The 23,817-nt window shown below is 57.4% G+C and overlaps 1 protein-coding gene across 1 annotated transcript in view; it reads left to right on the top strand.

Moving 5' to 3' along the window:
* The first annotated feature begins 11,639 nt into the window (after positions 1–11,639).
* SRRM3 (serine/arginine repetitive matrix 3) overlaps positions 11,640–23,817 on the top strand; it is a 95,637-nt gene continuing 83,459 nt past the window's right edge. Inside the window, exon 1 of the mRNA XM_089772103.1 lies at positions 11,640–11,889. Within this exon, the coding sequence (XP_089628229.1) occupies positions 11,666–11,889 (224 nt within the window). The 5' untranslated portion in view covers positions 11,640–11,665. The remainder of the gene's footprint in view (positions 11,890–23,817) is intronic.

Genomic DNA, 23,817 nt, shown 5'->3' with positions numbered 1-23,817 from the left:
TCCCTTGAAGATTCTCATCTCCCATGATGCAGCTCAGTCAGAGGGGCACCTGTACTGCTCCTTGGGAAATGTAGTCCAGCCACACAGCCTGTCCCATTGTGGAGACTGGGGGCTTCAGACACCTGGACTACAATTCCCATGAGGCAATGCGGCATCACAGAGCAATGCAGTTTCGTGCTGAATTGATGCAACCTGAAACACTTTGGTCCGGTTCGACAACCTGGAAGGGCTCCCTCATGTTCCCCTTGTTTGACAGGTGAAGAAACTGTCACAAAAAGAGGCCTGCAGGCCCCTAGGCACATGCTTAACTTTTCTCATGGGAGTAAGTCCCATTGATTTCCATGGCAGTTCTCAGGCTTAGTGTTGGCAGAATCAGGGGCTAAGTGGCTTGCTTTAAGTCACACAGTGAGTCAGTAGCAGAGCAAGGGTGGCCTTGGGTAAGTCACTTAGCCCCTGTCTCGGTGCCCATCTGTCCAATGGGAGGAACAGCCTTGCCCTGCCTCTCACGGGTGCTGTGAGGATAGCACTGCAGAGTGTGAGGCTTCAGCGACTGTGGCAAAGGGGGCCCTGTGAGTCCAGGAGACAGAACCCAGGAGCCCTGGGCAGGGCTGTGCGACCCCTTCCAAGTGCCGTTCCCGACCAGCTTCCAAATGGTTTGGGCCAGAGCAGCTTTGTGCAGGTTCCCACGCCCTGACGTTTCACCACATAACAAGGTCAGGTTTGGTCGTCTCATTGCTGGGCCTTGCTGTACCGGCAAGCCACCTCGGGGGGCAGGGTGAGACCAGGAGGGGAGAACTGTCCATGCTGGACTAGCCAGCTGGGACGATGGCTGGCGCTTGAAGGGCCCCAGCAACGGGCAGATTCAGCAAGATCTCAGCTATCCAGAGCCCCCAAATTCGTGTCCAGCTCCCCTGAACATTGTGGGCACAGGCTCTGGGTGGCCCGTTGATGGCTGGCAAACAGTCTGACTCCAGCCGGGGCTGATTTCAAATGGATCTGAGCTTCACACCACTCATCCGGACTCCACTTCTCCAACCACCGTGCATGCTTGCCCCTGCTTCACCGTGTCCTAAATGACCCCAGCTGCTGTGACTTTCAGGCCCAGGAATACCCAGAGGTAACTCCCAGAAGGAAAGCGGCAGTTCTCCACTGGCACTTTCAGCACCGCAGCCCTGTGGCTAGCTGCCAGGCCTGGCCTCCCTCGCCTGACTGGAGCAGGAGTGGGGGGGAGGCATGCATGGAGGTGGGGGAGGGAAGAGGTCTAGCAGAGACTGCAGCCTGTCAGTGTCAGGTCCTGTTATCAAGACTCACACCCACAATTGAGCTATTTTTGCCTTTGGGGAAACCTCACCCTCCAATATGCGTTCATAGTACTGACCAAGGCTGGCGCTCATTTTTACCACGTCATTATGAAATACATTGAGGGGACTATAAAGCTCATGCTTACGTTCCCGGGTGCAGTAGGTACAGCAATATAAACAAAGGCTTGTGCTAAATTTTCGTTTGTACTGTCTGCGCTGGTGCTTTTTTCTGTTGCCTGTTGTAAAACGAGGCAAATCTCCAGCTGAGTTGCTGTACCCCTGGAAAACCTCCGCTTGCCCCTCAGGGGTACATGTACCCTGGTTGAGAGTCACTAGCTTAGATGAGATGGGGAGGGATGGATCGGGGGGCGGCGGGAAGAGAGAGAGAGAATCCTGCATATTTCACCAGCACTACATTCGCTCTGTGGTTTTGGTGGTGGGGTTGGTTTTTACTGCTCTGACCAGCTAATTGAAATGCATGAAGTGGTTTTAAAGGGACCCCGCCGGGTGTGTCTACATTGCAGCTGGGAGCAGCCTGGGTAGAGGGGGGGGGGACACGACTCAAGCTATTGCCCTAGCAGTGGAGACCAGCAGTTTTCAGCCTTTTTTTCTCCTGACAGTTTTGATGCCCATGACCCAACATAGAGTGTGTGCTCCAGGGTGGGCTGAGGAGGAGCTTGGGGGGGGGGGGGCGCTCATGGCGGTGGCGGGAGGGGCTTACCTTGGGTGGCTCCCGGTCAGCGGTGCAGCGGAGGAGGGGCGGGCTAAGGCATCTTCCTGCCTCTCCTGGCACTGCAGACCATGTTGCGCCCCAGAAGCATCCCGCAGCAGGCTCCCAGCCAATGGGAGTGTGGGGCTAGTGTTCAGGTTAGGGGCTGTGTACAGAGCCCTGTGTGCCCCAGCCCCCCAGGAGCCGGGCCTGCTGCCAGGTGCTTCTGGTGACCAGCGCAGTCTGTGGTGCCAGGATGGGCCGGTAGCTGCCTTAGCCTCCCTGCCACTGCTCACCTGATCCCCCTGCTTCAAGGAGACCCAGGGCCTGACATTCCACGTCCCAGTCCTGGGCCGCACCCCGTAGTCTGAAAACTGCTGGGTGGCCGTTGTGGCTGGCTCAGACCCAGCGCACACCCCTGGGGGGGGAGCTGGCCGTGCTCCAAGGATGGCGCGGCCGCTCCGTGGGCATTACTCACTAGGGGCTTGCCTCCACCCCAGCGTTTCAGCTGAGATTTGTAAGAGTCCAGGTGACGCTACTTGTCACGGTGCAGTTTGTGAGGCCTTAAAGCAGGAGCATGAGCCGAGACCCAGGTGTCATGTTCCGCCTGATGGCCCGGCCGGCTACTTGGGGAGCAGAGAACAAGCAATTTGATGGTGGAGGGAGGAGGCAGGGACCCGTGAAGGGGAAAGAGCAGGAGAGCAAAGAGGGGAGGAGAGAGAGGCGGGTGGGGTCGTGGGGTGACCCTGAGCACCAGTTTTGGCTGGGACAAGGGATGAACAGCGATCAGCAGTTCAAAGACTGTTCCTGGATCAGCTGGTAGCTGGTTGTGGACCCAGCGTAGAATCACTTGTGGCTTTTTCACCTCTGCCCCGGCAGGGTCTTGGCAAAGATGCGATCTGCTGGTCCCCACCCCACCCAGCATGGCCCAGTAGTTCATACTAGGCTCTTGCTTGACTCGCACCTGGGCCAGCTCACAGAGGGACTGAGCAAGGCTGGGATTCAGGAGTGCGGGCGACTAGTCCCCGGCCGTGTCTGTTGTGCGCCATGGGCAATTAACTCGCCAAAGCCCCTGCTTCCCAGCTCTGGCACTTACTGACGGAAGCTGTGCAGGGTGAGGACCGGGTGTCTGCACTGTGCACCTCTGTGCACCCTGGATCTCAGCCCAGGCTGCTGGGTGCTGCTGCGATACCTGTAATAGCAATGGCCTGCGGCACTGCAGAGTTGTAGCCACTTCTGGGGTGGGGCACGGCCGCTGTGAACAGCACAGGACAGCCCCAGCTGAGCATGGAGCATGGGAAGGGTGAAATAGGGACGATGGAAAGAAACTGCCAGGGCTGGGATTGAAGAGAGCTGCTGTTTCCCCTCCCTAGTGTGAAACCATTTTGTAGCTGCGGCGAATGGCTCCGAGAAGGTGGCCGGCCCCAAGCCCCAGCAAAGTGCTGCCATCGTGCAGTTAAACGGCTTCGAAGTCTCCCTGAAAAGGGCCTGGCTGGACGTGCTGCTCCCCGGAGGGTGGTGAGCTCATTAGTGGGAGGTGAAAGTTTGGAAGCAGGTTGGGCGCCATGTTGCAGCTGGGCCATTTTACCGGCAATTCATCTTCCTCGGAGCAGCCTGGCCAGAGGTGTCTCGGGCTGCCCGTACACGAGTGCCGCTTGTCCATCGTCTTGGCCCTAGGGCTGCCTGGTGTCCGGTTTTCTACTGGACAGTCCGGTTTTTGCACCCTCTGTCCAGTAAAAAAATGCCGAAAATACCAGACATGTGCACTGCCCGGTATTTTCTGTTTTTCCAGCCTGGCGGGCACGGGGGGAGTGGCTGGGAGGCGGGGCGTGATCAGCACTGGGAGCCTCTGGTTGGGTTCAGAAGCCGGGTGGGGTCGGGGGGAGTGGCTGGGAGGCGGGGCGTGATCGGCACTGGGAGCCTCTGGTTGGGTTCAGAAGCCGGGTGGGGTCGGGGGGAGTGGCTGGGAGACAGGGCTGTGATCGGCGCTGGGAGCCTCTGGTTGGGTTCAGAAGCCGGGTGGGGTCGGGGGGAGTGGCTGGGAGACGGGGCGTGATCGGCACTGGGAGCCTCTGGTTGGGTTCAGAAGCCGGGTGGGGTCGGGGGGAGTGGCTGGGAGACGGGGCTGTGATCGGCGCTGGGAGCCTCTGGTTGGGTTCAGAAGCCGGGTGGGGTCGGGAGGAGTGGCTGGGAGACGGGGCGTGATCGGCGCTGGGAGCCTCTGGTTGGGTTCAGAAGGCGGGTGGGGTCGGGAGGAGTGGCTGGGAGACGGGGCTGTGATCGGCGCTGGGAGCCTCTGGTTGGGTTCAGAAGCCGGGTGGGGTCGGGGGGAGTGGCTGGGAGACGGGGCTGCGATCGGCACTGGGAGCGCTCAGCTGATTGCGTCCAAGGAGGAGTGATGCTGTGGGGAGGAGGAGAAGCCCCGTCCCTGCTCCTGAACGCTGGTCAAGCGCGTTGTGGTGCCGTAGTGCAGGAGAAACGCCCGCAGGTGCTTTGTGGTTGCACTTAGGTGCCTTCCATGGGGTGGAATTTCTGCTCCTTCCCACGGGGACACCCAAAGACCTGGCTATGGGGGAGTCACCTTCCTACCCATGGTGCCCCCCCCGCCCTGCCATTGTGTTGCCCTGGGGCCTGCCTCTCTGCTTTGGGTAGCAAGCGGCTGCTTTGCAGAGCAGGCTCTGCTGCCTCCCCCTTTGTTCCCAGCTCGGTGGCTCTTGGTAGGAGCCGCACAGGAGGTGTGTTCGGTGTGGGTGGGGTTTTTTTTTTCCCTCAACAAATTTTGAGCTCGTGTGTTCGGTATTTCTTGGGAGACCATCTGGCAACCCTACTTGGCCCCACCCAGGGGATGTGGTGACAGGCCTGAGCAGGAAGGGGGGGTGAAGAGCTGGGGCTGTGGGCAAGAGGAGAAGGGGAACCGGGGCAGGATGTTCAGCCAGTCTGTTTGTTCACAGTCCTGGGATCAAAGTGTGAGCCAGGAGTCAGAGCCTAGGCAACCGGCTGTTTCAGAGCTGCCTGTTGTCCAGCCAAGTGCTGTTGCCTCCCGGTGCTCCTGGGGCACTGGGGCTTTGGAGGGTCCACGTGTGCGTGCAGAGAGGGAAGGGGATTCGCTAGGCCCTGATCATGGGCAGGGGGTAATGTCTATACTGCCCAGCCACCCAGCCGCAGCAGCTCAGCTCCCCAGCAGAGGCTGGGCCTGCAGCGTGGCAGCCCCAGCCCTCAACTGGGGTTGCACAGGGCTTCTGGTAGGGGAGGTTGTTGAAGGGGCGTGGTCTCAGGGGAAGAGGTGTGGCTTTGGTGGAATGGGCGGGGCTTGGTCTTGCCTTCCTCAGCTGGGCCTTCTCCCTCCGCCCATGACCCTGATGTTTGGAGCTGAGCGTATGGCTGCTGTGCAGGAGGCTGGTGACTCATAGACTCACAGAGCCGGAAGGGACCTGGAGAGGTTACGTAATATGTCACGCAGCATCGGGCACCGATTCCCATCTCTGCTGTAGGCCGATGCTGCAGGGCCAGGATTTTCAGAGCCACGCAGCCGATGCGCTGCGCAGAGGGGAAGATCCAGCATCTAGCATGGCATCAGAACCTCTGCATTTCCAGCTCCTGGATAGGGCTCCCCCTCTCCGGTTTAACGTTCCAGGCCCAGCAGCAGCTTTCTCCAGGCACAAGTTAGTCTCTGATGGTAAAACCAATGGAGCCAAACTTTTCTTGGGACAAGAATCGCTCACAAGGGAGAAGCCTGAGCAGGAAACTTCTTGTTCTGGCGAGATGTGGCTGGATTCTGTCTTCCTCCACCTGCGCGACAAAGCAGATATGTGCCAAGGAAAAATGTACTAGACTCTGCCCAAAAGAGGAAGGGTGGTCTGTCATGTGACTTCTGCGCCATGCTGAATTGTTCACTCCATTGGTGGGGGGTGATGAGTTGGCCTGGTCTCGGCCTGCCACCTTTTGCTTGGCCGTTGCAGCTCATGCCCCTGAGGAAATTGTCCCATGAAAAAGGACTGAAGAAAAAGGCTTCCTACAAATATGGAAGGGTAATATTCCTGGGCCAAATCCTCTACTGCTGTAAGTCATCCTGGCCCCAGTGGCTGCCACGCTACTTTACACCAGCCGTGGCTCTGGCCCACTTGTGTTCAGGCCTCCACATGTAGGGCTACAGCCGTGGTACAGGGACACTTCCACAGAGCTGTGATCAGAGATGCTTTGCTCACTGGGGCGGAGCACAGTGGCCCCCAGGCATGCTGGGCACAGTTAAGGAATTTCCCCCAAAAGATGGGATGCACCCTCCAGCCTTGCCTTAAGAGACGGAGCTCTAGGCTTCTTCAATACCCCCAGCAATAAGGCAGTATGGGCTAGTGGGTAGGGCCTGTGACTAGCAGCCAGGAGACCTGGTCTCTAGTTCTAAGTCTGCCACTCAGCTGTTGTTTGTCCATGGTCAAGTTACTTATTGGTGTCTTTCCTTCCCCTTCAGCCCTTTGTCTGGTTAGACTATGGGGTGGGAAGCGTGTCCAGCCAGCCGCAATGGCTTTGCTGCATGCTGTGTTTTCCCAGAGCCACACACGGCCTGTGGCAATAGGATGTGTGGATCTCCACACACATCCTTTGCCCCCCGCCCCCCTTTGGTGGCAGCCAGCATCCCTGAGCAGAACAGGCGGAGGTGGCATTTTCTGCACAGCATCGGAGCCGCTTTTCTCATGTCTCCCCACCCTCCCCCCCACCACCTCCCCCATTCCACCTCCAACAACCGCAACCTCCTTAAAAGCTTCCGCACAGGCGGCAACAGAAGGCTGCGTTGCCTGGCAACCGGCAGTCCATGGGATTGCGTGAATTAAAATAGCTCTGGGCGTTGACCCTTTGCAAATAAAGTTGGAGCAGTTAAAGAGCCCTGTGGCCACCATGTACCCCTGTGGCCCAGAGCCATATGTCCCCGTAGCCGTGTGCCACCCTGCAGGCCTGACTCGGCCCTTCCTCCAGCCAAACCCTGGGGCCTGATGCAGGACATGCTTCTGGGGCAAGTTGCACCCCCAATCTCCAGTCTATCGGGTGCTTTACAGCACCTGACGAGAGCACAAGAGCCTTGAAAAAGGGGAACCAACTCTTGGGGCTACCTCCCCTAGTATGAAACACACCAGTCCCCTCCCTGTGCCCAGGCAGGACATCCATGGGAGCCATTGACTTCAGTGGGTTTCAGGCCAGTTCCTAGATCCATTGAGCATAACCCCATTTCACAGATAAGAAAACTGAGGCACAGAAAGGGGACCTGCACCCTGAGCTCCCCAACTCAGCCCTTTCCTGTTGGGCTACAGAAGTCCCTTCCTGTTAGCCCTCCTGTCCAGATAGCTACCACACTCAGTTTCCCTTGTGACGCATGTCACCTTAAGTCATGACACGGCCCCCCACATCCCGCCTGGTGGCGCTCTCGTGGTGCTGAGCGCCCTGCTCGCCTTTCTGAGTGGTGTTTAATGCCCATCCTGTTTCCCCTCGCGACCTCCGCCAACCTGCTCGTTATATTTGTGCTCAAAGCTGCCGGTTCCTTTCCAGGATCTCACATAGAGGCACTAATAAATCCAACCTTGCAACTCCGCAGTGGAGTGCAGCCCCCCACGAGTGTTCCCAAGGGGAAACTGAGGCACAGGGCTGTGCGATGACTGGCTCAGAGCCATGGGTGGCTTCTGTGGAATTGTGGGGAAAGTGCCCACTTCTCGGGGCCCATGCGCAGAGGTTAAACGACTCTGCCAAGACAGGCAGGGTCAGTTTGTTGCATACATGGAAAATGGTGACTATCTGAGCAATGAGCTGTGGTGGGGGGGCAGCCCCACTTCGCTGCATTGTGCCTGCGCATACGACTGCCAGGCCCAGCGGCGTGTCCCGCGGCTGAGGAAGGGAGCTGGCAATGGGGAGGCACTGGCATCCCCTGGAGCTGTGGAAGGATCTCAGGGCATTGGGCCTGGCCTGGCTTGCCCGGCGATGCCCTCTCCTAGGCACTGCGCCCTCCTGGCCTTCCTCGGCAGGCCCCCATCCCGCTCAGGGCCTGGGAGCTGGACGGTTTCAGCGAACAAGCACTCGCCATAGGGGGAGACAGCGCCCCAGCCTGTGAAGTCAGTGTGGGCGTCAGTGCTGGGGGAGGGGCGTTATCTCTCATATGTGTGGGCGCGGGGCTAGGTGGCCGGGGGGCTCTGCCGAAACTCCCCCCGCAGCTCCCTCCAGATGGGCAGCGCTGTTCCCTGGCAAACCAGCACCAGCTGGAACTGCCCCCTCGGTGATGGATGGGTCTCTGCTCTTTGGCCAAGTGGGCCCACGCTTGGCTCGGGGCTGGACTTCTCGGCTCCCAGGTGCTCTGGGCGCAGCAGCAAGAGCTGTTGATGCCTTGCCTGGATGGGCCAGAAGCTCCTGGCTCCCTTGATTTTTCCCACCATGCACTGCGGCTAAGAGACAGAGGCACAGTCCGGACATGCTTTCAGGCGGTAGGGGAGCCTCTTGGCCCAGACGTTCCACGGAGTGCCGGCTCTGGAAGGCACAAGTCCCTGTCTCTGTCTCTGTCCTCTACCTGCGGGGAGGCTGTAGGGTTCTGGGGACTCGCTCCCTGGACGGGGGAGAGGTTCCTGTCTTCGTTCTGTGCCCCAAGACTTTTGCAGTGGGCACCTGGTCATCATCATCATTAAGTTTTGAACTGAATTTCCTAGCCTACTTTCCAAGCAACACGCAGCAGCCAGATTTCACCTGCAGGCTCTGGGGATATGGGAGACTTCCTCGTGTGCCTGCTAATTTGCAACCGGTACCTAATCACCGTCTCAGCTTGCAGGGAGCTGTGCCTTTCCTCCCAGCATGTCCTGCGCTCTCAAGCCTTTCTCCTTAGCACAGGAGCTCAGCTGGGTTTTCCTGCCATGAGGATTCAATGTAGCCACCACAGAACCTCCCAGCCTCATGCAAAAGGCCCGGCTTGAGCTTGTGTTTAATGAAATAATCCAGTTAACACGATGACGCCAGGACGGGTGGTGCTTTGTGGCAGCCAGGAAATCAAAAGAACGGAGATCTGGTCTCCAGTTGCATGTCTTGGGCAGGGATGGGGCGGGGAATCAGAGCATCTACAAGCGTTGGCAGAAGGCTGACTCTGGCTTCCCTTGAAGCCGAGGACCAAAAGCCCCATTTACCCAAGGAAGGATCAAATCGAGGTGCAGGGAAGCGGTTTTAATGCTGCCCTTGCCGGAGGGGAGGTAACCGCCCCTGCTCAGCTGGCTGTTAGCATTGAACCCAGAGCTCAAGAGCATGAGATGCTCCTATGTACATACCCTGGGAGAGGTAGACACGTTGGAGGGGAGGGGAGCCGGTTCCTCCCCAGCATCATCTCTGCTGTGGGGGGAGGGTTAGGAGAGGCAGAGCTGCAGCGGTCCCGGAGCTGTGTGAACCCAGCTCGCGCTGCCCTTGGAAGCTAATCCTGCTGCGGCTCTGCAGTTTAAATGTAGTAAGAGCCGGGCTGCCTGCACACCCAGCTCCTCCTACATTTAAACTGCAGAGCTGCAGTGAGGGTAATGAGCGCCCTCATCGACTAATCGAGTAGTTGATGGAAAGTCCATTGACTATTCGATTAGCTAATTAATTGCAGCATAACGTCCCTTGTAGGGACAACATCCGGAGTGGCCTGCACAAATTGGAGGTTTGGGCCAAAAGAAACCTGATGAGGTTCAACAAGGACAAGTGCAGAGTCCTGCCCTTGGGATGGAAAAATCCCAAATCCTGCTACAGGCTGGGGACAACTGGCTACAGTTGATTACAGAGCTGAGAAGCTGGATAGGAGTCAACAGGGCGCCCTTGTAGCCAAGCAGGCTGATGGCTTATTGGGCTGCATTAGGAGGAGCATTTCCAGCAGGTCTAGAGAAGTGATTATTCCCCTTTATTCAGCACCGGGGGGGGGGGGAGCACATCTGGAGTATTGTGTCCAGTTCTGGGCCCCGCGTTACAGAAAGGATGTGGACGCACTGGAAAGGGTCGAGTGGAGGGCAACCAAAATGATTCGGGGGCTGGAGCACATGACCTACGAGGAGATGCTGAGGGATTTGGGTTTGTTTAGTCTGCAGAAGAGAAGAGTGAGGGGGGATTTGAGAGCAGCCTCCAACTCCCTGAAGGGGGTTCCAAAGAGGCTGCAGAGAGGCTGTTCTCAGTAACAGATGACAGAACGAGGAGCAATGATCTCAAGTGACAGTGGGGGAGGTCTAGGATATTAGGAAAAATGGAGGGTGGGGGAGCACTGGGATGGGTTCCCTAGGGAGGGGGTGCAATCTCCATCCCCAGAGGTTTTCAAGCCCTGGCGGGGATGATTGAGTTGGTTGGTCCAGGGGGGCTGGACTCGATGATTCCTGGGGGCTCTGCCAGCTCTAGGATTCTGTGATCTTACCCCCTAGGCACTGCCAGCACTTAGCCAGTAACAGACTCCCCCAGCTCTGTGCGTGGTCCCCTTGCCTCGCCCTCCTGGGAACCCAGATTGGAATCCAGTTGGAGTCGCTCCCTTGAGCGTTGCCAGGTGTGGGTGACTCTGGCCTTGTGCGGTTTGAAAGGCCGCTCTCCCTGCCATGTCCTGGGGCCACGTCCCGGGGCCACGTCCAGGGGCCACATCCCTGCTTCCTGTCACATGTCCCGTGGGCCTGCTGGCGTGAGGACCTGAAAAGAGCCCTGCGGAGTCAGCACCTGCCGCAGAGTGGGTTGCAAAGTCCCAGCCAGTCGGGCTTGTAGGCTCCTGGCTCAGAGGGGTGGGGGCTGCCTGGGGCAAAGAGGAAGATGGGGTTGGGGGGTTGCATGGGCATCGCCAAGGGGAGCAGAACCTTGATGGCTGGTGATGCTGCATCAGCAGGAGAAGAGCCCCGCCTGGCTGCCACATCCCTGGCATGGGCTAGCGCCGTGTTTCTCAACCTTTTTTTATAAAGTGCCCCTTAAAACAATTATAAGTGCCCCCAGTACCTACAGTTTTCAGACACACACAATTTTTTTCTACCATTGCAACATATTGGTTTAAACGACTTAATTGTAGCCAGGCAGGTGATGAAATTTAGGGGTGTAAAAAGTACAAAAATAATAAAGGGCTGTAAAATTTACAACAAAAATTCAGTTTCCTCCAATTTTCAGGGGTGTTGACGTACCCCCCAGACGTCTCTCGGGTACCCCTGAGGGTACTTGGACCACTGGCAGAGAAACACTGGGCTAGTGAACTGATCCGGTTTGAGCTGGAAATCCTGTTGACACGACACATCCAGATGCCGCTTCTAGTCAGGTGGCTGAGTGAGGCCACGGGGGCAAAGCAGAGTGGCACCCCAGCGGGGCCAGGGATGGGATGGCCTTCGGAAGGAGGGTCTTCGAGTGATGCCTTGATGGCTGGGTGACCTGGGATCTGGGCCCGTCGTTTTTCGTTCACTCTCCTTTCACTTGCACCCCCAATTCCTGGCCCCTTCCTGGCCTAGAAAGGCCGCCTTTGTCGGCTGGGCTCCCCCCAGGGCTGAGAAGCAGCTTAGAACAGCTCCTCCCCCACGGAGCTGTCAGTGTGGATTTAACAAGGTGGCTTAGCGCTCAGCCGGCTTTTTTCGTCCCTCCGGGTTGGGAAGTGGGAACTGACTTCCCCTGACGGTGTTTCTGTCCCTTGCAGGGGCTGTGGAGTTGCAGGGCGGCCGCCCGCATGGCACTGTATAACAACGGGGCCAAGATGCCGTCCCCCCAGGAGGCGGCCAATGGCTTTGCCCAGCCCGGCGCCTCCGGCACCTGGCCCAAGCCAGAGGAGGAGGTGCGGCTGGTGGAGCCCAGCCTGGTGAAGAAGGCTCACCGGGAGATCCTGGATCACGAGCGGAAGCGGAGGGTGGAGCTGAAGTGCATGGAGCTGCAGGAGATGATGGAGGAGCAAGGGTGAGTGATGGGGCTTCTGGAGGAGGCTACAGCCCTGAGGGTGGCGTGGGGGACCCGGCTCCCGCCTAGCAAAGCCCACGCTGCACAGTGCAGCCTAGACACACCCCTCTCCTGCCGCGCGGGGTCCTAAGAGGCCACATGCCAGCCAGGCCATCTCCCATCCTCCCCCCAGAGCAGGGCCGTGTCTGGGACTCCCAGGTCCCCAGCCCCACATACAGCCTGGTCTGGGGACTGAATTTCTCCACCACGCGCCCCACTACCACCCAGGCCTGGGCTGCTCCGTCATAATAAAGACTTAGCATCTCTCTGGTGCCTTGTGCACCTCCAGTGGGGATTTTGAAGTTTAAGCAGAAGCTCTTCTGGTTGGGGCCATGGGCCGTTGCCTCATTCCGCCCCATATCACCTGGCCCAGGTGAAGGCGCAGGCCCCCACGGTACCAAGCGCCCGGCGCGTCCAATGGAAGTTCAGAACCTCACTCCCTTTGAGGAGCTGGGCCCGAGTGGCTTCACCCAAGAGCGCAGGTGCTGCAGGCCCTGCCGCCTTCCCCGGGCCCGTCGTGGGGAGGCAGAAGTGGCAGAGAGGCTGGGTGGGGGAGGAGGCGGTGCATGTGGCGGTTTCTCTCCTCGGCTCCGTCTAGACTCCATCCCTCTGTCAACAGAGGGATGCAAATCAAGCACATCGAAATTGCTAATGAAGCTGTGATTTAAATATCCCATGTCTTATTAGCATAAACATGGCCGCTGCTTTTTTCGACCCTCAAAAAATGAGGTTTATAGGATCTGTCGAGAGAGGGTTTATTTTCAACAGATCCGCATCTAGACTGCCGTTTTTTTTTCAAAATGTCGAAAAAAGTGGTGGCCATGTTTATGCTAATGAGACATGGGATAATTTAAATCCCGGCTTCATTAGCAATTTCGATGTGCCTAATCTACATCTCTCTGTCGGCAGAGAGGTGTAGTCTAGACACACCCCTTGATGCGATGGGTCGCTGTGTCCGATTGGGATAGCACCCAGGTCAGGCTGCTGCTACCAAACACGGGGCCCCATGACGGACCCCCTGTTCCACCCTCCTCCTTCCCAATTGTGCTCATGCCTGTCTCCCAGCACATCATGGATCTACCCCATCTGGCCCCGAGGAGCACAGGGATCTACCCCCTCTGGCCCCGAGTCCTGCCCCAAGATGGGCCTCTTCTTCGTTCCCTCTTCCCCCATCCAGGCGGGTCTGTGCCCTCTTGGGATCTGCCCCACAGTATTCGGGGGCCAGATCCGACTGAGCCCGGCCTGTGGGTGACTGCAGAGAACGATCGGAGTGTGAGCCCGAAGCGTAACGTGTCCACGCGTGTCTGTCTCACTTTGAAGCGACAAGGTGGCCAAGCGGCTGCCTCCTGGTTCTCCAGGCGCTCTGTGTCCGATCACAGGGGAACCGTCTGCCTTCTCCACACATGACCCTTCTTTTCCATCTCCGTCGCTCTCTCCCGGCCTGTGCTGACAGGTTCCCACCGTAGGCCTTTCTGCAGCTGGGTAGGCAGGCCAGACGACATCGGCACTGACAGCACCCAGAGCTGTCTGGGGCTGCCAGCGGAGGGCCGGGAGGAGGGTGGTGGTGCTTTCACACACGCAGAGAGGCTGTCTCCATCCTTCCGGCTCCGAAGGCTGGCCCGGATTCCTTTGCAGCAAGCCTGGCCCCAGGCCAGGTTCTCTGGCTGGCAGCGCAGCCACGCAGAGCGTGTCTCTCGTCAGGGCGCAGGCGGGACTGGAGAAACCAGGCACAGTTCAGCCATAGGACTGAACCCAGAGGAAATGCCCAGCGGAGTGAGGTTCGGAACGCGTCCCCGCTAAAACAGGGCACACGGAGCTGGGGGGAGGGGATCTAATCATTCGAGCGCTGGGTGAGGAGAAGGGGGTGGCTTGCGTTGGAAATATGCCTTGGCCTTCCCCTTTCAGTCAGGGACACAGGAAGCGCCAGACTGGTCATGCCCGCAAGCCACTTCGCCCAGGGTCTCGTCTCAGACCACGCCCAGCGCCTGCGAGGAAGGTGCAGGAAACCTCACCCGCGTGCAGGTCTGATCCTTGTTGGAGGCTGGGAGGTTTTGCCCTTCCAGACTGGATGAACGTTAACAGTTCGCACTCGGAAGCACGAGTCATCCTGTGGCGCCTTAGAGCGGGGGAGGGGGCAGTAATATTTGATTAGGGACCACACCAAGGTTTTGGAAAGTAGCCAAGGGCCACATTGCTCTATGCAGAGGGCCTGGGTGGGAGGTTGGGTACAGAAGGGAGCTCGGGGGATGGGACTGGGGTGCAGGAGAGGGTGTGGGGTCTGGGAGGGAGTTTAGGTGAGGGAGGGGCTGTGACTTGGGGCAGGTTATTAGGATGCAGGGGCCAGGAGGGAGAAGGGGCCAGGAGGGAATTTTGACCTGGGGGAGGGGTGTCAGGGAGGTTCAGGGGCCGGGAGGGAGGAGGGGCGCAGGAGGGAATTTTGACCTGGGGGAGGGGTGTCGTGGGGGGTTCAGAGGCCGGGAGGGAATTGTGATGGGGGGTGGGATGTATGTGCAGAGGATTTGAGTGGTGACCTGGGGCAGGGAGTTGGGAAGTGGGAGGGGCTGGGGTGTCAGAGGCAGGAGTTGGGATTGGAAGCAGGCTCAGGCCGGGGATCAGTTACCTTAGGTGGCTCCCGGCCAGCAGCCCGACAGGGTCCCTGAGGCAGGCTCCCTCCTGCAGCAGCCCCAGCCACATGGGTTCCCTCCACGTGTCACTCAGGGCCGCGCGAGAGACTCTGCGTGCTACCTTGCCCCCAGGCCAATCATTGAAGCAGGGGGCGGGGCCTGGGAGTGAGGGAGCGCGTGAACTCTCTCGCCCCCTGCCAGGGTCACGCGGCACCTAACGCGAACCACCAGCTGTTTTGAACAGCTGGCGGCTCCATCTACGCCCACACGCTCCTGGTGTGGGGAGAGACTCTGTAAGCTCCCCTGACCCCTGGCCAATCGGGGCCTGGAGACGGGGCAGGGACACACAGTCTCTCACCCCCCGCCTCCCTCCAGGGCAGGCCTTGATCAAGTGGCTATGCCCACCCCTGCCTAGGAGAACAACAAATACATTTCTATCTTTGAATCTTTCTAAATCCTTGGCCTCAGCTAAATCCAGTGCCAGTGAGTTCCACTGTCTCATGTTGTATGTTTCAGCCCCCATTGCTCCCGGTCTGGGTCACATCCTCCAGGCTCAAGGGACTCCTAGTCCCCGGGCAAAGGGCAGCCGGGGTACCGGAGGGTGGTTCTGAGAGACGAGGCAGTAAATATGTGTTTCCTGTTGGCTACATTGTTCTCCCTTCCTATTGTGGGGAGAGGAGAGGGCGCCTCTCACAACGTCATTGGCCTGACGGAGAACAAAGGCCACACACCTCAGGTGCCTGGTTCCCAGATTTTTAAGTGGCATGTGGGGGCGACTGGCCCTGAGCACGTGAACATCCAGCCCTAGGCTCTTCCGAAAGCTGGATCTTGCAGACACCCAGGGCCCTTGGCAAGATCCAGGTTAGGAATTCGGTGCTGCAGAAATAACATGGGTTTGAGGTGAAGGAGGAGGGAGGATCGCCTGTGCTTTGAGTGAGTCATTGACAGGACCGTAGGAGCGGCCAGGCTGGGCCAGACTAAGGTCCATCTAGCCCAGTGTCCTGCCTGCCACCAGCAGTCAGTGCCAGGTGCCCCAGAAGGAATGAACAGAACAGGGAACCATCGAGAGATCCACCCCCTGTCACCTATTCCCAGCCTCTAACAAACAGTCTAAGGACGCCCTTCCTACCCATCCTGGCTAACAGCCATCGGTGGACCTGTCCTCCATCATGGGTTTGCTTGCTTCCTTGCACGAAGTTAGACCTGAGTTCAATTCTTTTCTCACACCCAGACTGGGAAAGTCATGTTGTCGCTCCGTGCCTCGGTTTCCCTATCAGCACACCAGCAGGTCATTGAGCTGTGCTTCTCCAGGCTGCTGTGAGGCTAAATGCAGCCTGTGGGTACTAAGGGACTAGCACTAACCTTGTGTACACAAAGGGGGCGGGGGCGTGGTGCAAAGTTTGTCTCTGACAAGAAAAGTCCTTGACAAGTCAGAAAAGCCCAGCAGCGAGTCTGACCTCCAGGCTACACTCCTTTCTGGCTTGGTTTAGGCTTTGCACAATGGTAACCCGATGTCAAACCTGACCGGCCACCCCCGCGGGCACTGACCAAGTGGGTTCGATCCTGCGGCTGTGTTAAAGTGCAGCTCACTCCGGTGGCCAGCCTCGAGGGGGGCTGAGCATAGATTCAAATCTACGCGCTCGGCCTGTGTCTAGCTTCCCAGGCCTTGTGTCTCCTCAGGAAGACACCCCCAGAGCTCTGCTCCTGCTCAGTGCATCTTCCCATTGGCTGCTGCTGGGCCAGGCCTGACATGTGCTCAGCCTTCAATACGGCGCCAGGGCTTCGGCGCAGCTCCACCGCCAAACAGTGCTGGGAAGCCCCGACCTCCTCCTGTGGGTTGCAGGGCTTGGGCAGGAGGCTGCAGAGCAAATGAAGCCTTGGGAAGGATCGGAAGGCTCCCTGGCTTGGCTCCCAGTGGAGGCGGGAGAGGGTGTTGCTTGGCTGGCTTCGTTTCCCGCCGCTCTTGGTGAAAGTCGCTGATAAATTATTGAGTTTTTCAATTATTCCCTGGCCTGCAGGGGGGCGGAGGAGGCAGCACTCGACCTGCTCGGCGCGCTGGATGGGATTGGATGTCACGCTCAGCCCAGGCAAACGGGGGGTGCGATTCGGACCACCCAGGCTCTCCTGCCTCCCCACGCTTGGCCCATCGCTGGCCTGACAGGTCTAGTCTCTGCGGCATTAGGGCCGCAACATGAACCAGCAGCAGGGAATGAAACGCTGGGGGTGGCCGGTTTGTGGCAGAGGCCAGGGCTGGGTTTCCAGCTGGCTTGGAGAGCCCCTCCATAGATCGGTGGGGGCCCGACCTGGGGAAAATGTAACGACTGGTCTATTCTGTTCCGTGGAGATGCTCCTCATCATCGGAGCCCCTTCCGGTCGGGCAGCGAGCTAACGCCTGCCACGTGTTCCTTCAGCATCACCATCCCTTGAGCCACGGGGTCTAGGTTTAGGAGACCCCGGCAGCCTTTTGGCCCTAGAGCCCATTCCATTTAGGGTAACAAAAGGTGTCTGAATTCGCGTAATTGCCACTATCGCAGGGTAGGGCTTATTGCGCGCTAGCGGTGGCGCCGCATAAGAATCCCAGAGCCTACGGCGGCCACAAGCTAACCGCTTTCGTGCAAGGGGGAGGAACTCAGGTTTTAGCATGGCGGGGGCGTGGTTCAAAGGCTGCAACTAACTCGTTTAAAAAACATTTTTCCCTCTGAAATTGAACATTGTGGTCTGGCTGTTTTCCCAAGTGGTTCACTTGAAATCGCGCCTCTCGCTCGGAGCGAGTCTTTTCTTTGCGCCGGATGTAGATGCGTGGCTGGCAGGAAGGGCAGGCTGTGTGGGGCTGGTGTAGTGACGGGGCCAGAAAGGAACCTCTGCCTCCCTCCTCCCTATCGGATAGGGGGGCAGAGTCTGGGTGGTGGTCAGACCTGCAGGGGCATTTCCAGCAGGAGAGGGTGGGAATCTTGCGTGATTCTGAGGTCGTGGGAAATTTCTGCCACCTTCAGCCAAAGACTGGCAGCAGCAAAGCATGCTGCTTTGTGCGCTCCCTGTGGACCCCAAGCGCCGTGTCAGACCCCAACCCAAATCAGATCCAAGCAAAGATGGTAACGCTGACAGAAATTGGGTTTTTATGGTACTGATCAGTGAACATGTAGTCAGCTGGCTTGGTTGCAGATGTTCTGGCCTTCCCTTTAGAACTGGCTTCTCTTTCTGGCTCTGCCACTGGCCCATGAGGTGTCCTTGGGCAAGTCATATTCCTACCCCAGGCCTTAGTTTCCTCATCTCTGAAACAGGGATCATAACCCCCACCGTCCTCTGGGAAGCCCTTGGAGAGCCACAGATGGGAAGTGGCAAATTGTGCCCAGGCCTTTCTCAGCCCATAGCTTTAGGGGGGTTGCATGAAGGGGCTGATCCTGCACTTTGGGATCTAGAATGAAACAGCCTGATCTAGCTGTCTCCTTCGCCTCCTCCTTACGATGTCTCTAAGGGCTGATGATTGTAGTACGAATTGGCTGGTCCAACTCCAGTCCACTCATTGGTTTTATTTTGCTTTGATGGTTTGAATTTAGCGGCGTTACTAAAAGCTCAGCTCCGGAGGGATGTTTTCTAGATCTTTTTAGGCTTGTCTAAGAATTTTAGCAACGTTTCATACAGAAACGGTCCGTGGGTGACTAAGATGGGTCCAAAACCTTTGATGGCCTTGGAGGTGGCTACTCAACCTAAAACCTAGCCCGGCTGCCCCTAACTGAATCGGTGGGTTTGTCTGAGTGCAGTCAGAGGTGGGGCTGGAGCAGGGAGACAGACCCAAGCTAGTTTGGGTCTAGCTAGCACCACCAACAGCAATGAAGTCACAGCAGCGCTGGCCTGTACTTGTCACAGCTTCGCTGCTGCTGCTCTTGGAGCTTGGGGGTCTCTACGCATGCCGCAGCTACCCCTCTGATTGCAGTGGAGACGTACCCTTAATTGACACCCACCACAGGGACCCTCTTGGATTTTTGAATGAAAAGTGGCCCTATGAATGGAGCAGACTTATTGGACTCCCGGGCCCCAGGGGCACGAGGAAGGACAGCAAGATTGAACCCTGACATTTATCCTGGGGCCTGTTCTCTGAATTGGGAGAGTGGTCCGTGCACAGGGCATCAGGACTGCAGCAAGCGGAGCCAGGGCTCGCTTCCAGCAAGTGCTCTGGTGCAGATTTCTGAGCGACAGCGACTGGCCGAGCCCCGGCTTTGGAGTCTTGTTCAATTGCGTTATTGAGCGTCTGTATTGTAGCCTTGACTTACGGGGGGAGGGCGAGTTCTCCAGTGTGGCCGGCAGAGGCGCTGGATCTAAACACCAGCAGATTGCTACCTCGCCTTGTACCGGGGCTTCCAGGGTCGACCCTGGCGAGCGCAGTCTGACTTTCAAAGGGGTTCCACCCGCTTTATATTTCTGCCTTGGCCTGCTTTTGAGGAACTTTGGGTTACAGTGGAAGTCGCAGCTAGGAACCCTTTGGTTCTCCTGGGCCCAGGGAGTCCTGCCTCTGGGCCTCCACTTGCCCAAATAATGTAACAGGACCCAGGCAAATAGACGGTAAGGCACCAGTGTGCAAGGTTGCCCGGTTGTGCGTTAGCACTGCAGGCTTTGGCAGGTCCTCGTTAGCTGACAAAAGGCTGAAAGGCCCATCCTGGCCTGGCTGTGAAGGTATCAAAAAGCTGGGAGAAAGCGGGTGGGAAGATCTACAGAGGTCACAGAGAGGAGGGGTGGGGAATTAGAGACAGGATTATCTCCACTGACCACTAGGGGGTGCTCTTGCACCACCGCAACACAGCTGCCAGCCCAGGTCTCTGGCTACTAACCAATGGGCAGGGGCGGATGAGAGTGCGGCGGGGCCCAGGGCCGCGCCGCGGGGCCCGGGCAGCAAAATTTCACGGGGTCCCCCCCTTTGACACAGCGCATGCGCCGTGGTGCCAAGGCGCATGCGCGGGGCCTCGGGAAGCGCGGGGCCCGGGGCAGCCGCCCGCTCCACCTGCCCTAAATCCGGCGCTGCCAGTGGGGCATGTCCCCTCTGATGCAGCACAAGGAACCCTCAGCTCTTTAGATCCTCTCCGGCCTCCTCCAAAGGTGCTAATCCAAACAACAGGGCCCGACGGGTAGCATCACAGACCGTAGAGATGGCAAGGACTTGCCTGTCGGTGCAAGATTGTCCCCTAGGGGAATGCTTGGCCACGGACACTTTACTGTTGAGTTCTGGGCCCCATCAGGGGTGTTTCAGGACGTCTGGATTTTGTCAGGCCATACGCTTAACCAAACCGTGCCTCAGTTTCCCCAGCTACAAAATGAGGGTTAAGAGGCAGCCTTTCCTTCACAAAGTGCTTTGAAATCCATGGATCCAGCTGACTCGAAGAGAGTGAGGAAGAAAGTCTATGAAACAGATGCGGCACTGCAAAGAATCTCCAAGGCAGGGAGTGTATATTTTGTTACTTTTGCTGTGCAGTGCCCAAGGAGTTGGTCCTTGAGTTGGGCTTCTAGAGGCAGTGTTATCTAGTGGATAGAGCACTGCAGTAGGGCTCAGGAAACCTGGATTCTATTCTCAGCTCTGCCAGGTGGCCTGCTGGGTGATCTTAGACAAGTCACTTCCGGCCCCCTTGTGCCTCAGTTTCCCCCGTGGTTTGAAAGCTACTGGGGAAAACTGCTGTGTAAGAGCTAGGCATTATAATTATTGGGTACGACTAGAATAATAATTAACAAACAGAAAACATGAGCATGCGCACCCACGTACAAAGGAATACGAAATATAACCTCTCGCGGCCTGTCATAGGGGTTTCACTAGCACCCGTCAGCACAGGATTAGATTGACGTGTCTCAGCACCCACCTGGCCTGATTTCTAGCAGAGCTAGAATAAGGGCGAGATTTTAAACAGCGCTCAGCACCCAGCATGCATCCGAGGCCTAGAGGTCCAGATCCTCAAATCAGTGGAAGTCAGGTGCCTAAATACCTTTGATCTGGGCCCAAGTAGTTTGGAAACTCCGGTTTATAGTGTGTATAAATACATCCCATTCCCATCTCTTTTCTGCATTTCCTGCCTTCGTTTCCTGGCTTGCCATGGGGTGGCTGCTTTGCATTTAACACGCTTCCCATTTTTGGAAAGGAAACAAGAAAGTCGCAGCCCCCGTGGAGAGGATCCACTTGAGAGAGGCACAAACCCCCCTGTGACATGTGTTGCCACTGTCCATTACTTCGTCAATAAGCCAGACTGTATTAGAAGTGCAGCAGCCCAGGATGGAGCTAACAGGAGGTGCCGGCTGCATTCCGGCAGCAATTGAGCGTCTGAGTTCTCGCTCCACCTTTTATGTCACCAAGCAGTTTAGTCACAGAAGATCTGTCAGCAGGCAGACGCAATCTGCTCTTCCGAGCCCTCTCTAGCTGCGTAGGTGCCCTGCTCATTCCGGACCACTCCACAGATTGATGTAACATCATTCTTTGTACTGCCTCTTGATGCCCGGGAGTCAGCTTATGGCTGCACTGTACTAGCACAGACTGAGACGGGGCTTCGAACTGAAATGCACAAGAAGGTGGGGAGGAAAGAAGGATCCCTACTGCTGTTTTCCAGAAGAGAGACTGTGAAGACAGATTAAAAAGACTGGGGCTTTTCAGCTTAGCAAAGAGGAGACCAAGAGGGGCTAGGATAGAGGTCTATCATATGACTAGTATGGAGAAAATAAATAAGGAAAAGTTATTCACTTGTTCCCATAACCTAAGAACAAGGGGTCGCCAGATGAAATGAATAGCTAGCAGGTTTAAAACAAACAAAAGGAAGTTTTTCTTCATGCAGCGCACAGTCAACCTGTGGAACTCCTTGCCAGAGGATGTTTTGAAGACCAGGACTTTAACAAAGTTCAAAAAAGAGCTAGAGAAATCCATGGAGGTTAGGTCCATCAATGGCTATTAGCCAGGATGAGCAAGAATGGTGTCTCTAGCCTCTGTTTGTCAGAGGCTGGGAATGGGCAACAGGGGAGGGATCACATGATAATTCTCTGTTCTGTTCACTCTCTCTGGGACACCTGGCATTGGCCACTGGTGGCAGACAGGACATTGGGCTGGATGGACCTTTGGTCTGACCCAGCCTGGCTGTTCTCATGTTCTTAAAGAGCAAGCCAGGAGTCCGGGAGAGAACAAGGACCCAGTTCTGCTGAGGCCCAGGGTCCTGCCTTCTCCATAAGGGCTCCATCCATTCTGTTCTTCTGCAGTGCCGCAGCAAGAGTCAAAGCCCAGGAGATCTGAGTTAACTGTGTGGACATCCCACACTCAGGGGCGCGTTCCTGCTTCTCCATCCCCTGCTTAAAACCTGCTCTGAGACCAGCCAGTCCCATGCACTGAGCAGGGACCTAGCTAGGCCAGTACCTGGCCCCAGCACAGCAATAGCGGAGAGCCTCGCAGTCTGTAACCTACCTCGCCTTACCATACCCCCAGGAGGCAGCACAGGGCTTTACGTCCATTTTACAGATGGAGAGCTGAGGCTGAATGACTTGTCCACAGTCACAGGGGGAGTCTGTAGGGACTTGAACCCAGGCCTGTGACCTAACCACTGAACTATCCTTCCGCCTCATTGTGTTGCGACCTTTCCTACTTCTCCGAAGGTCCCTGACAATCGCTCGCTGCCCCAGTGTCAGAGCTGAACCCCAAAGCCTCTGAAAGGGCCGGCCTGCCTTCGACTCCCTGTGAACGCCGGCATTGGTCTGGCTGACTCTTCACAGCTGCTAGCTGGCAGGTTGCTGCATGGGGAGGCAAGGCCGTTCACTGGTTCTAGATTCCCAGCCCTGCTGCTCCCCGGACTATCCCCGCCCTTGTTCCCGTTGCCCAGGGCAAAAGGCCCATCTAGCCCTTCTCCTGAACATGACAAATCACCTCGTCCTGGCCATTTCTCTTCATCCCCAGGCCTTTGAGCCTCTCTTGCATGCGCTGTCCTGCCAGGCTTGATAATGGCCCTGCGGCTTTGCTGGGCTGCAGCCCCACGCTACAACCTGCGAGTGATGCCGAGGGGGGCAGTGAGCGGTGAGGGGATGGTACCTTTGCAGGCAACCAAGTGAGACTGATCCAGTCCTGGTGCCACATTTTTGAAGGATGCTGAAGAACTGGGAAGGGGGGTGCAAGGAGAGACAGAGCCCCCCAAATAGCCCACAGGGCTGGAGACACGGCCTCCCAGCTAGTGACTTATGGAGCTCGAGTCATGTGGTGAGTTGGGTCGGAGCTTGGCTAAGCTGCTGAGTTTCATGGAGTTTCTATCAGTCACCTTAAATCAGCAGCCTCGGTGTAGGTGTGTATGGGGCTGGATGGATGCTCAGTGTGTATGGGGATGGATTGATGGGGGGATGGATGGATGCTGAGTGTGTAGGAGGATGGATGGATGGATGGAGGATGGATGGATGGATGGGGGATGGATGATGGATGCTGAGTGTATAGATGGATGGATGGATGGATGGATGTGTGATGGGTATGTATGGGTTGAGCCCTGTATAGATACAAAATTCATATCTGCATCCATATGTGTATCCGCAAGACTAAGCCTCGGCTATCCACAGCCCTACCCACACCTGCGGCTGTGGGCACCCCTGGCCATGAAGCAGGTCTCTGTGGATTTGCAGGGGCTGAGATGTAGGATAACACATTAGACAAACTGAGTCACTGGACAATAGATTGGTCCAAGGATGCAGCTTCCTGGCCAGCCCTTTGGGGTTGCTCCTCTCTGACCTCCCTCCCTCCCTCTCTCCCTCCCTCCCTCTCTCCCTCCCTATCCTGGCAAACCCCATGACTGCCCCACCCCCCAGGGCAGTGCCCAATTGTGCCAGGCCCTGGCACACTGGCTCCAGCGTGCACACCTTACCCGCTCTGCGCCTGGCCCCCAAGAGTGGCAGACCCACTGACTACTGCCAGCTTCTGCTGCGAAACCCCCGTGCAGCGCTGCCCGCGGGGGGTGCCGAGCTGTCCAAAGCAGGGCTGGAGTTCTGCCCAGCAGAGATGGGGGGCTGCCTTTAGGGCCTGGGGGGCTATGCGATGAGGCAGGCTGGAGGGACTGTCGCCAGCTGGCGTGCTAACGAGGCCATTTCGGTGTCAATGAACTCATTCATATGAATTCCTTCCGCCCTGCCCAGCCCGCATTGCTGGGGGAACTCTGCGAGGGCCACACTTTCCAAGAGTTTCAGGAGATTAAATCGCCGTAACCAGCCTGGGCCAGGAAGGGAGGCCAGCCATTCTGCCAGCACCCAGCCCCCAGCATCACCATGCCATGGGCTGAGG

This window comes from Pelodiscus sinensis, chromosome 21 (genome assembly GCF_052426305.1).
Source record: "Pelodiscus sinensis isolate ZL-2025 chromosome 21, ASM5242630v1, whole genome shotgun sequence".
Lineage (NCBI taxonomy): Eukaryota > Metazoa > Chordata > Testudines > Trionychidae > Pelodiscus > Pelodiscus sinensis.
This window is presented reverse-complemented; position numbering and strand designations above follow the sequence as displayed.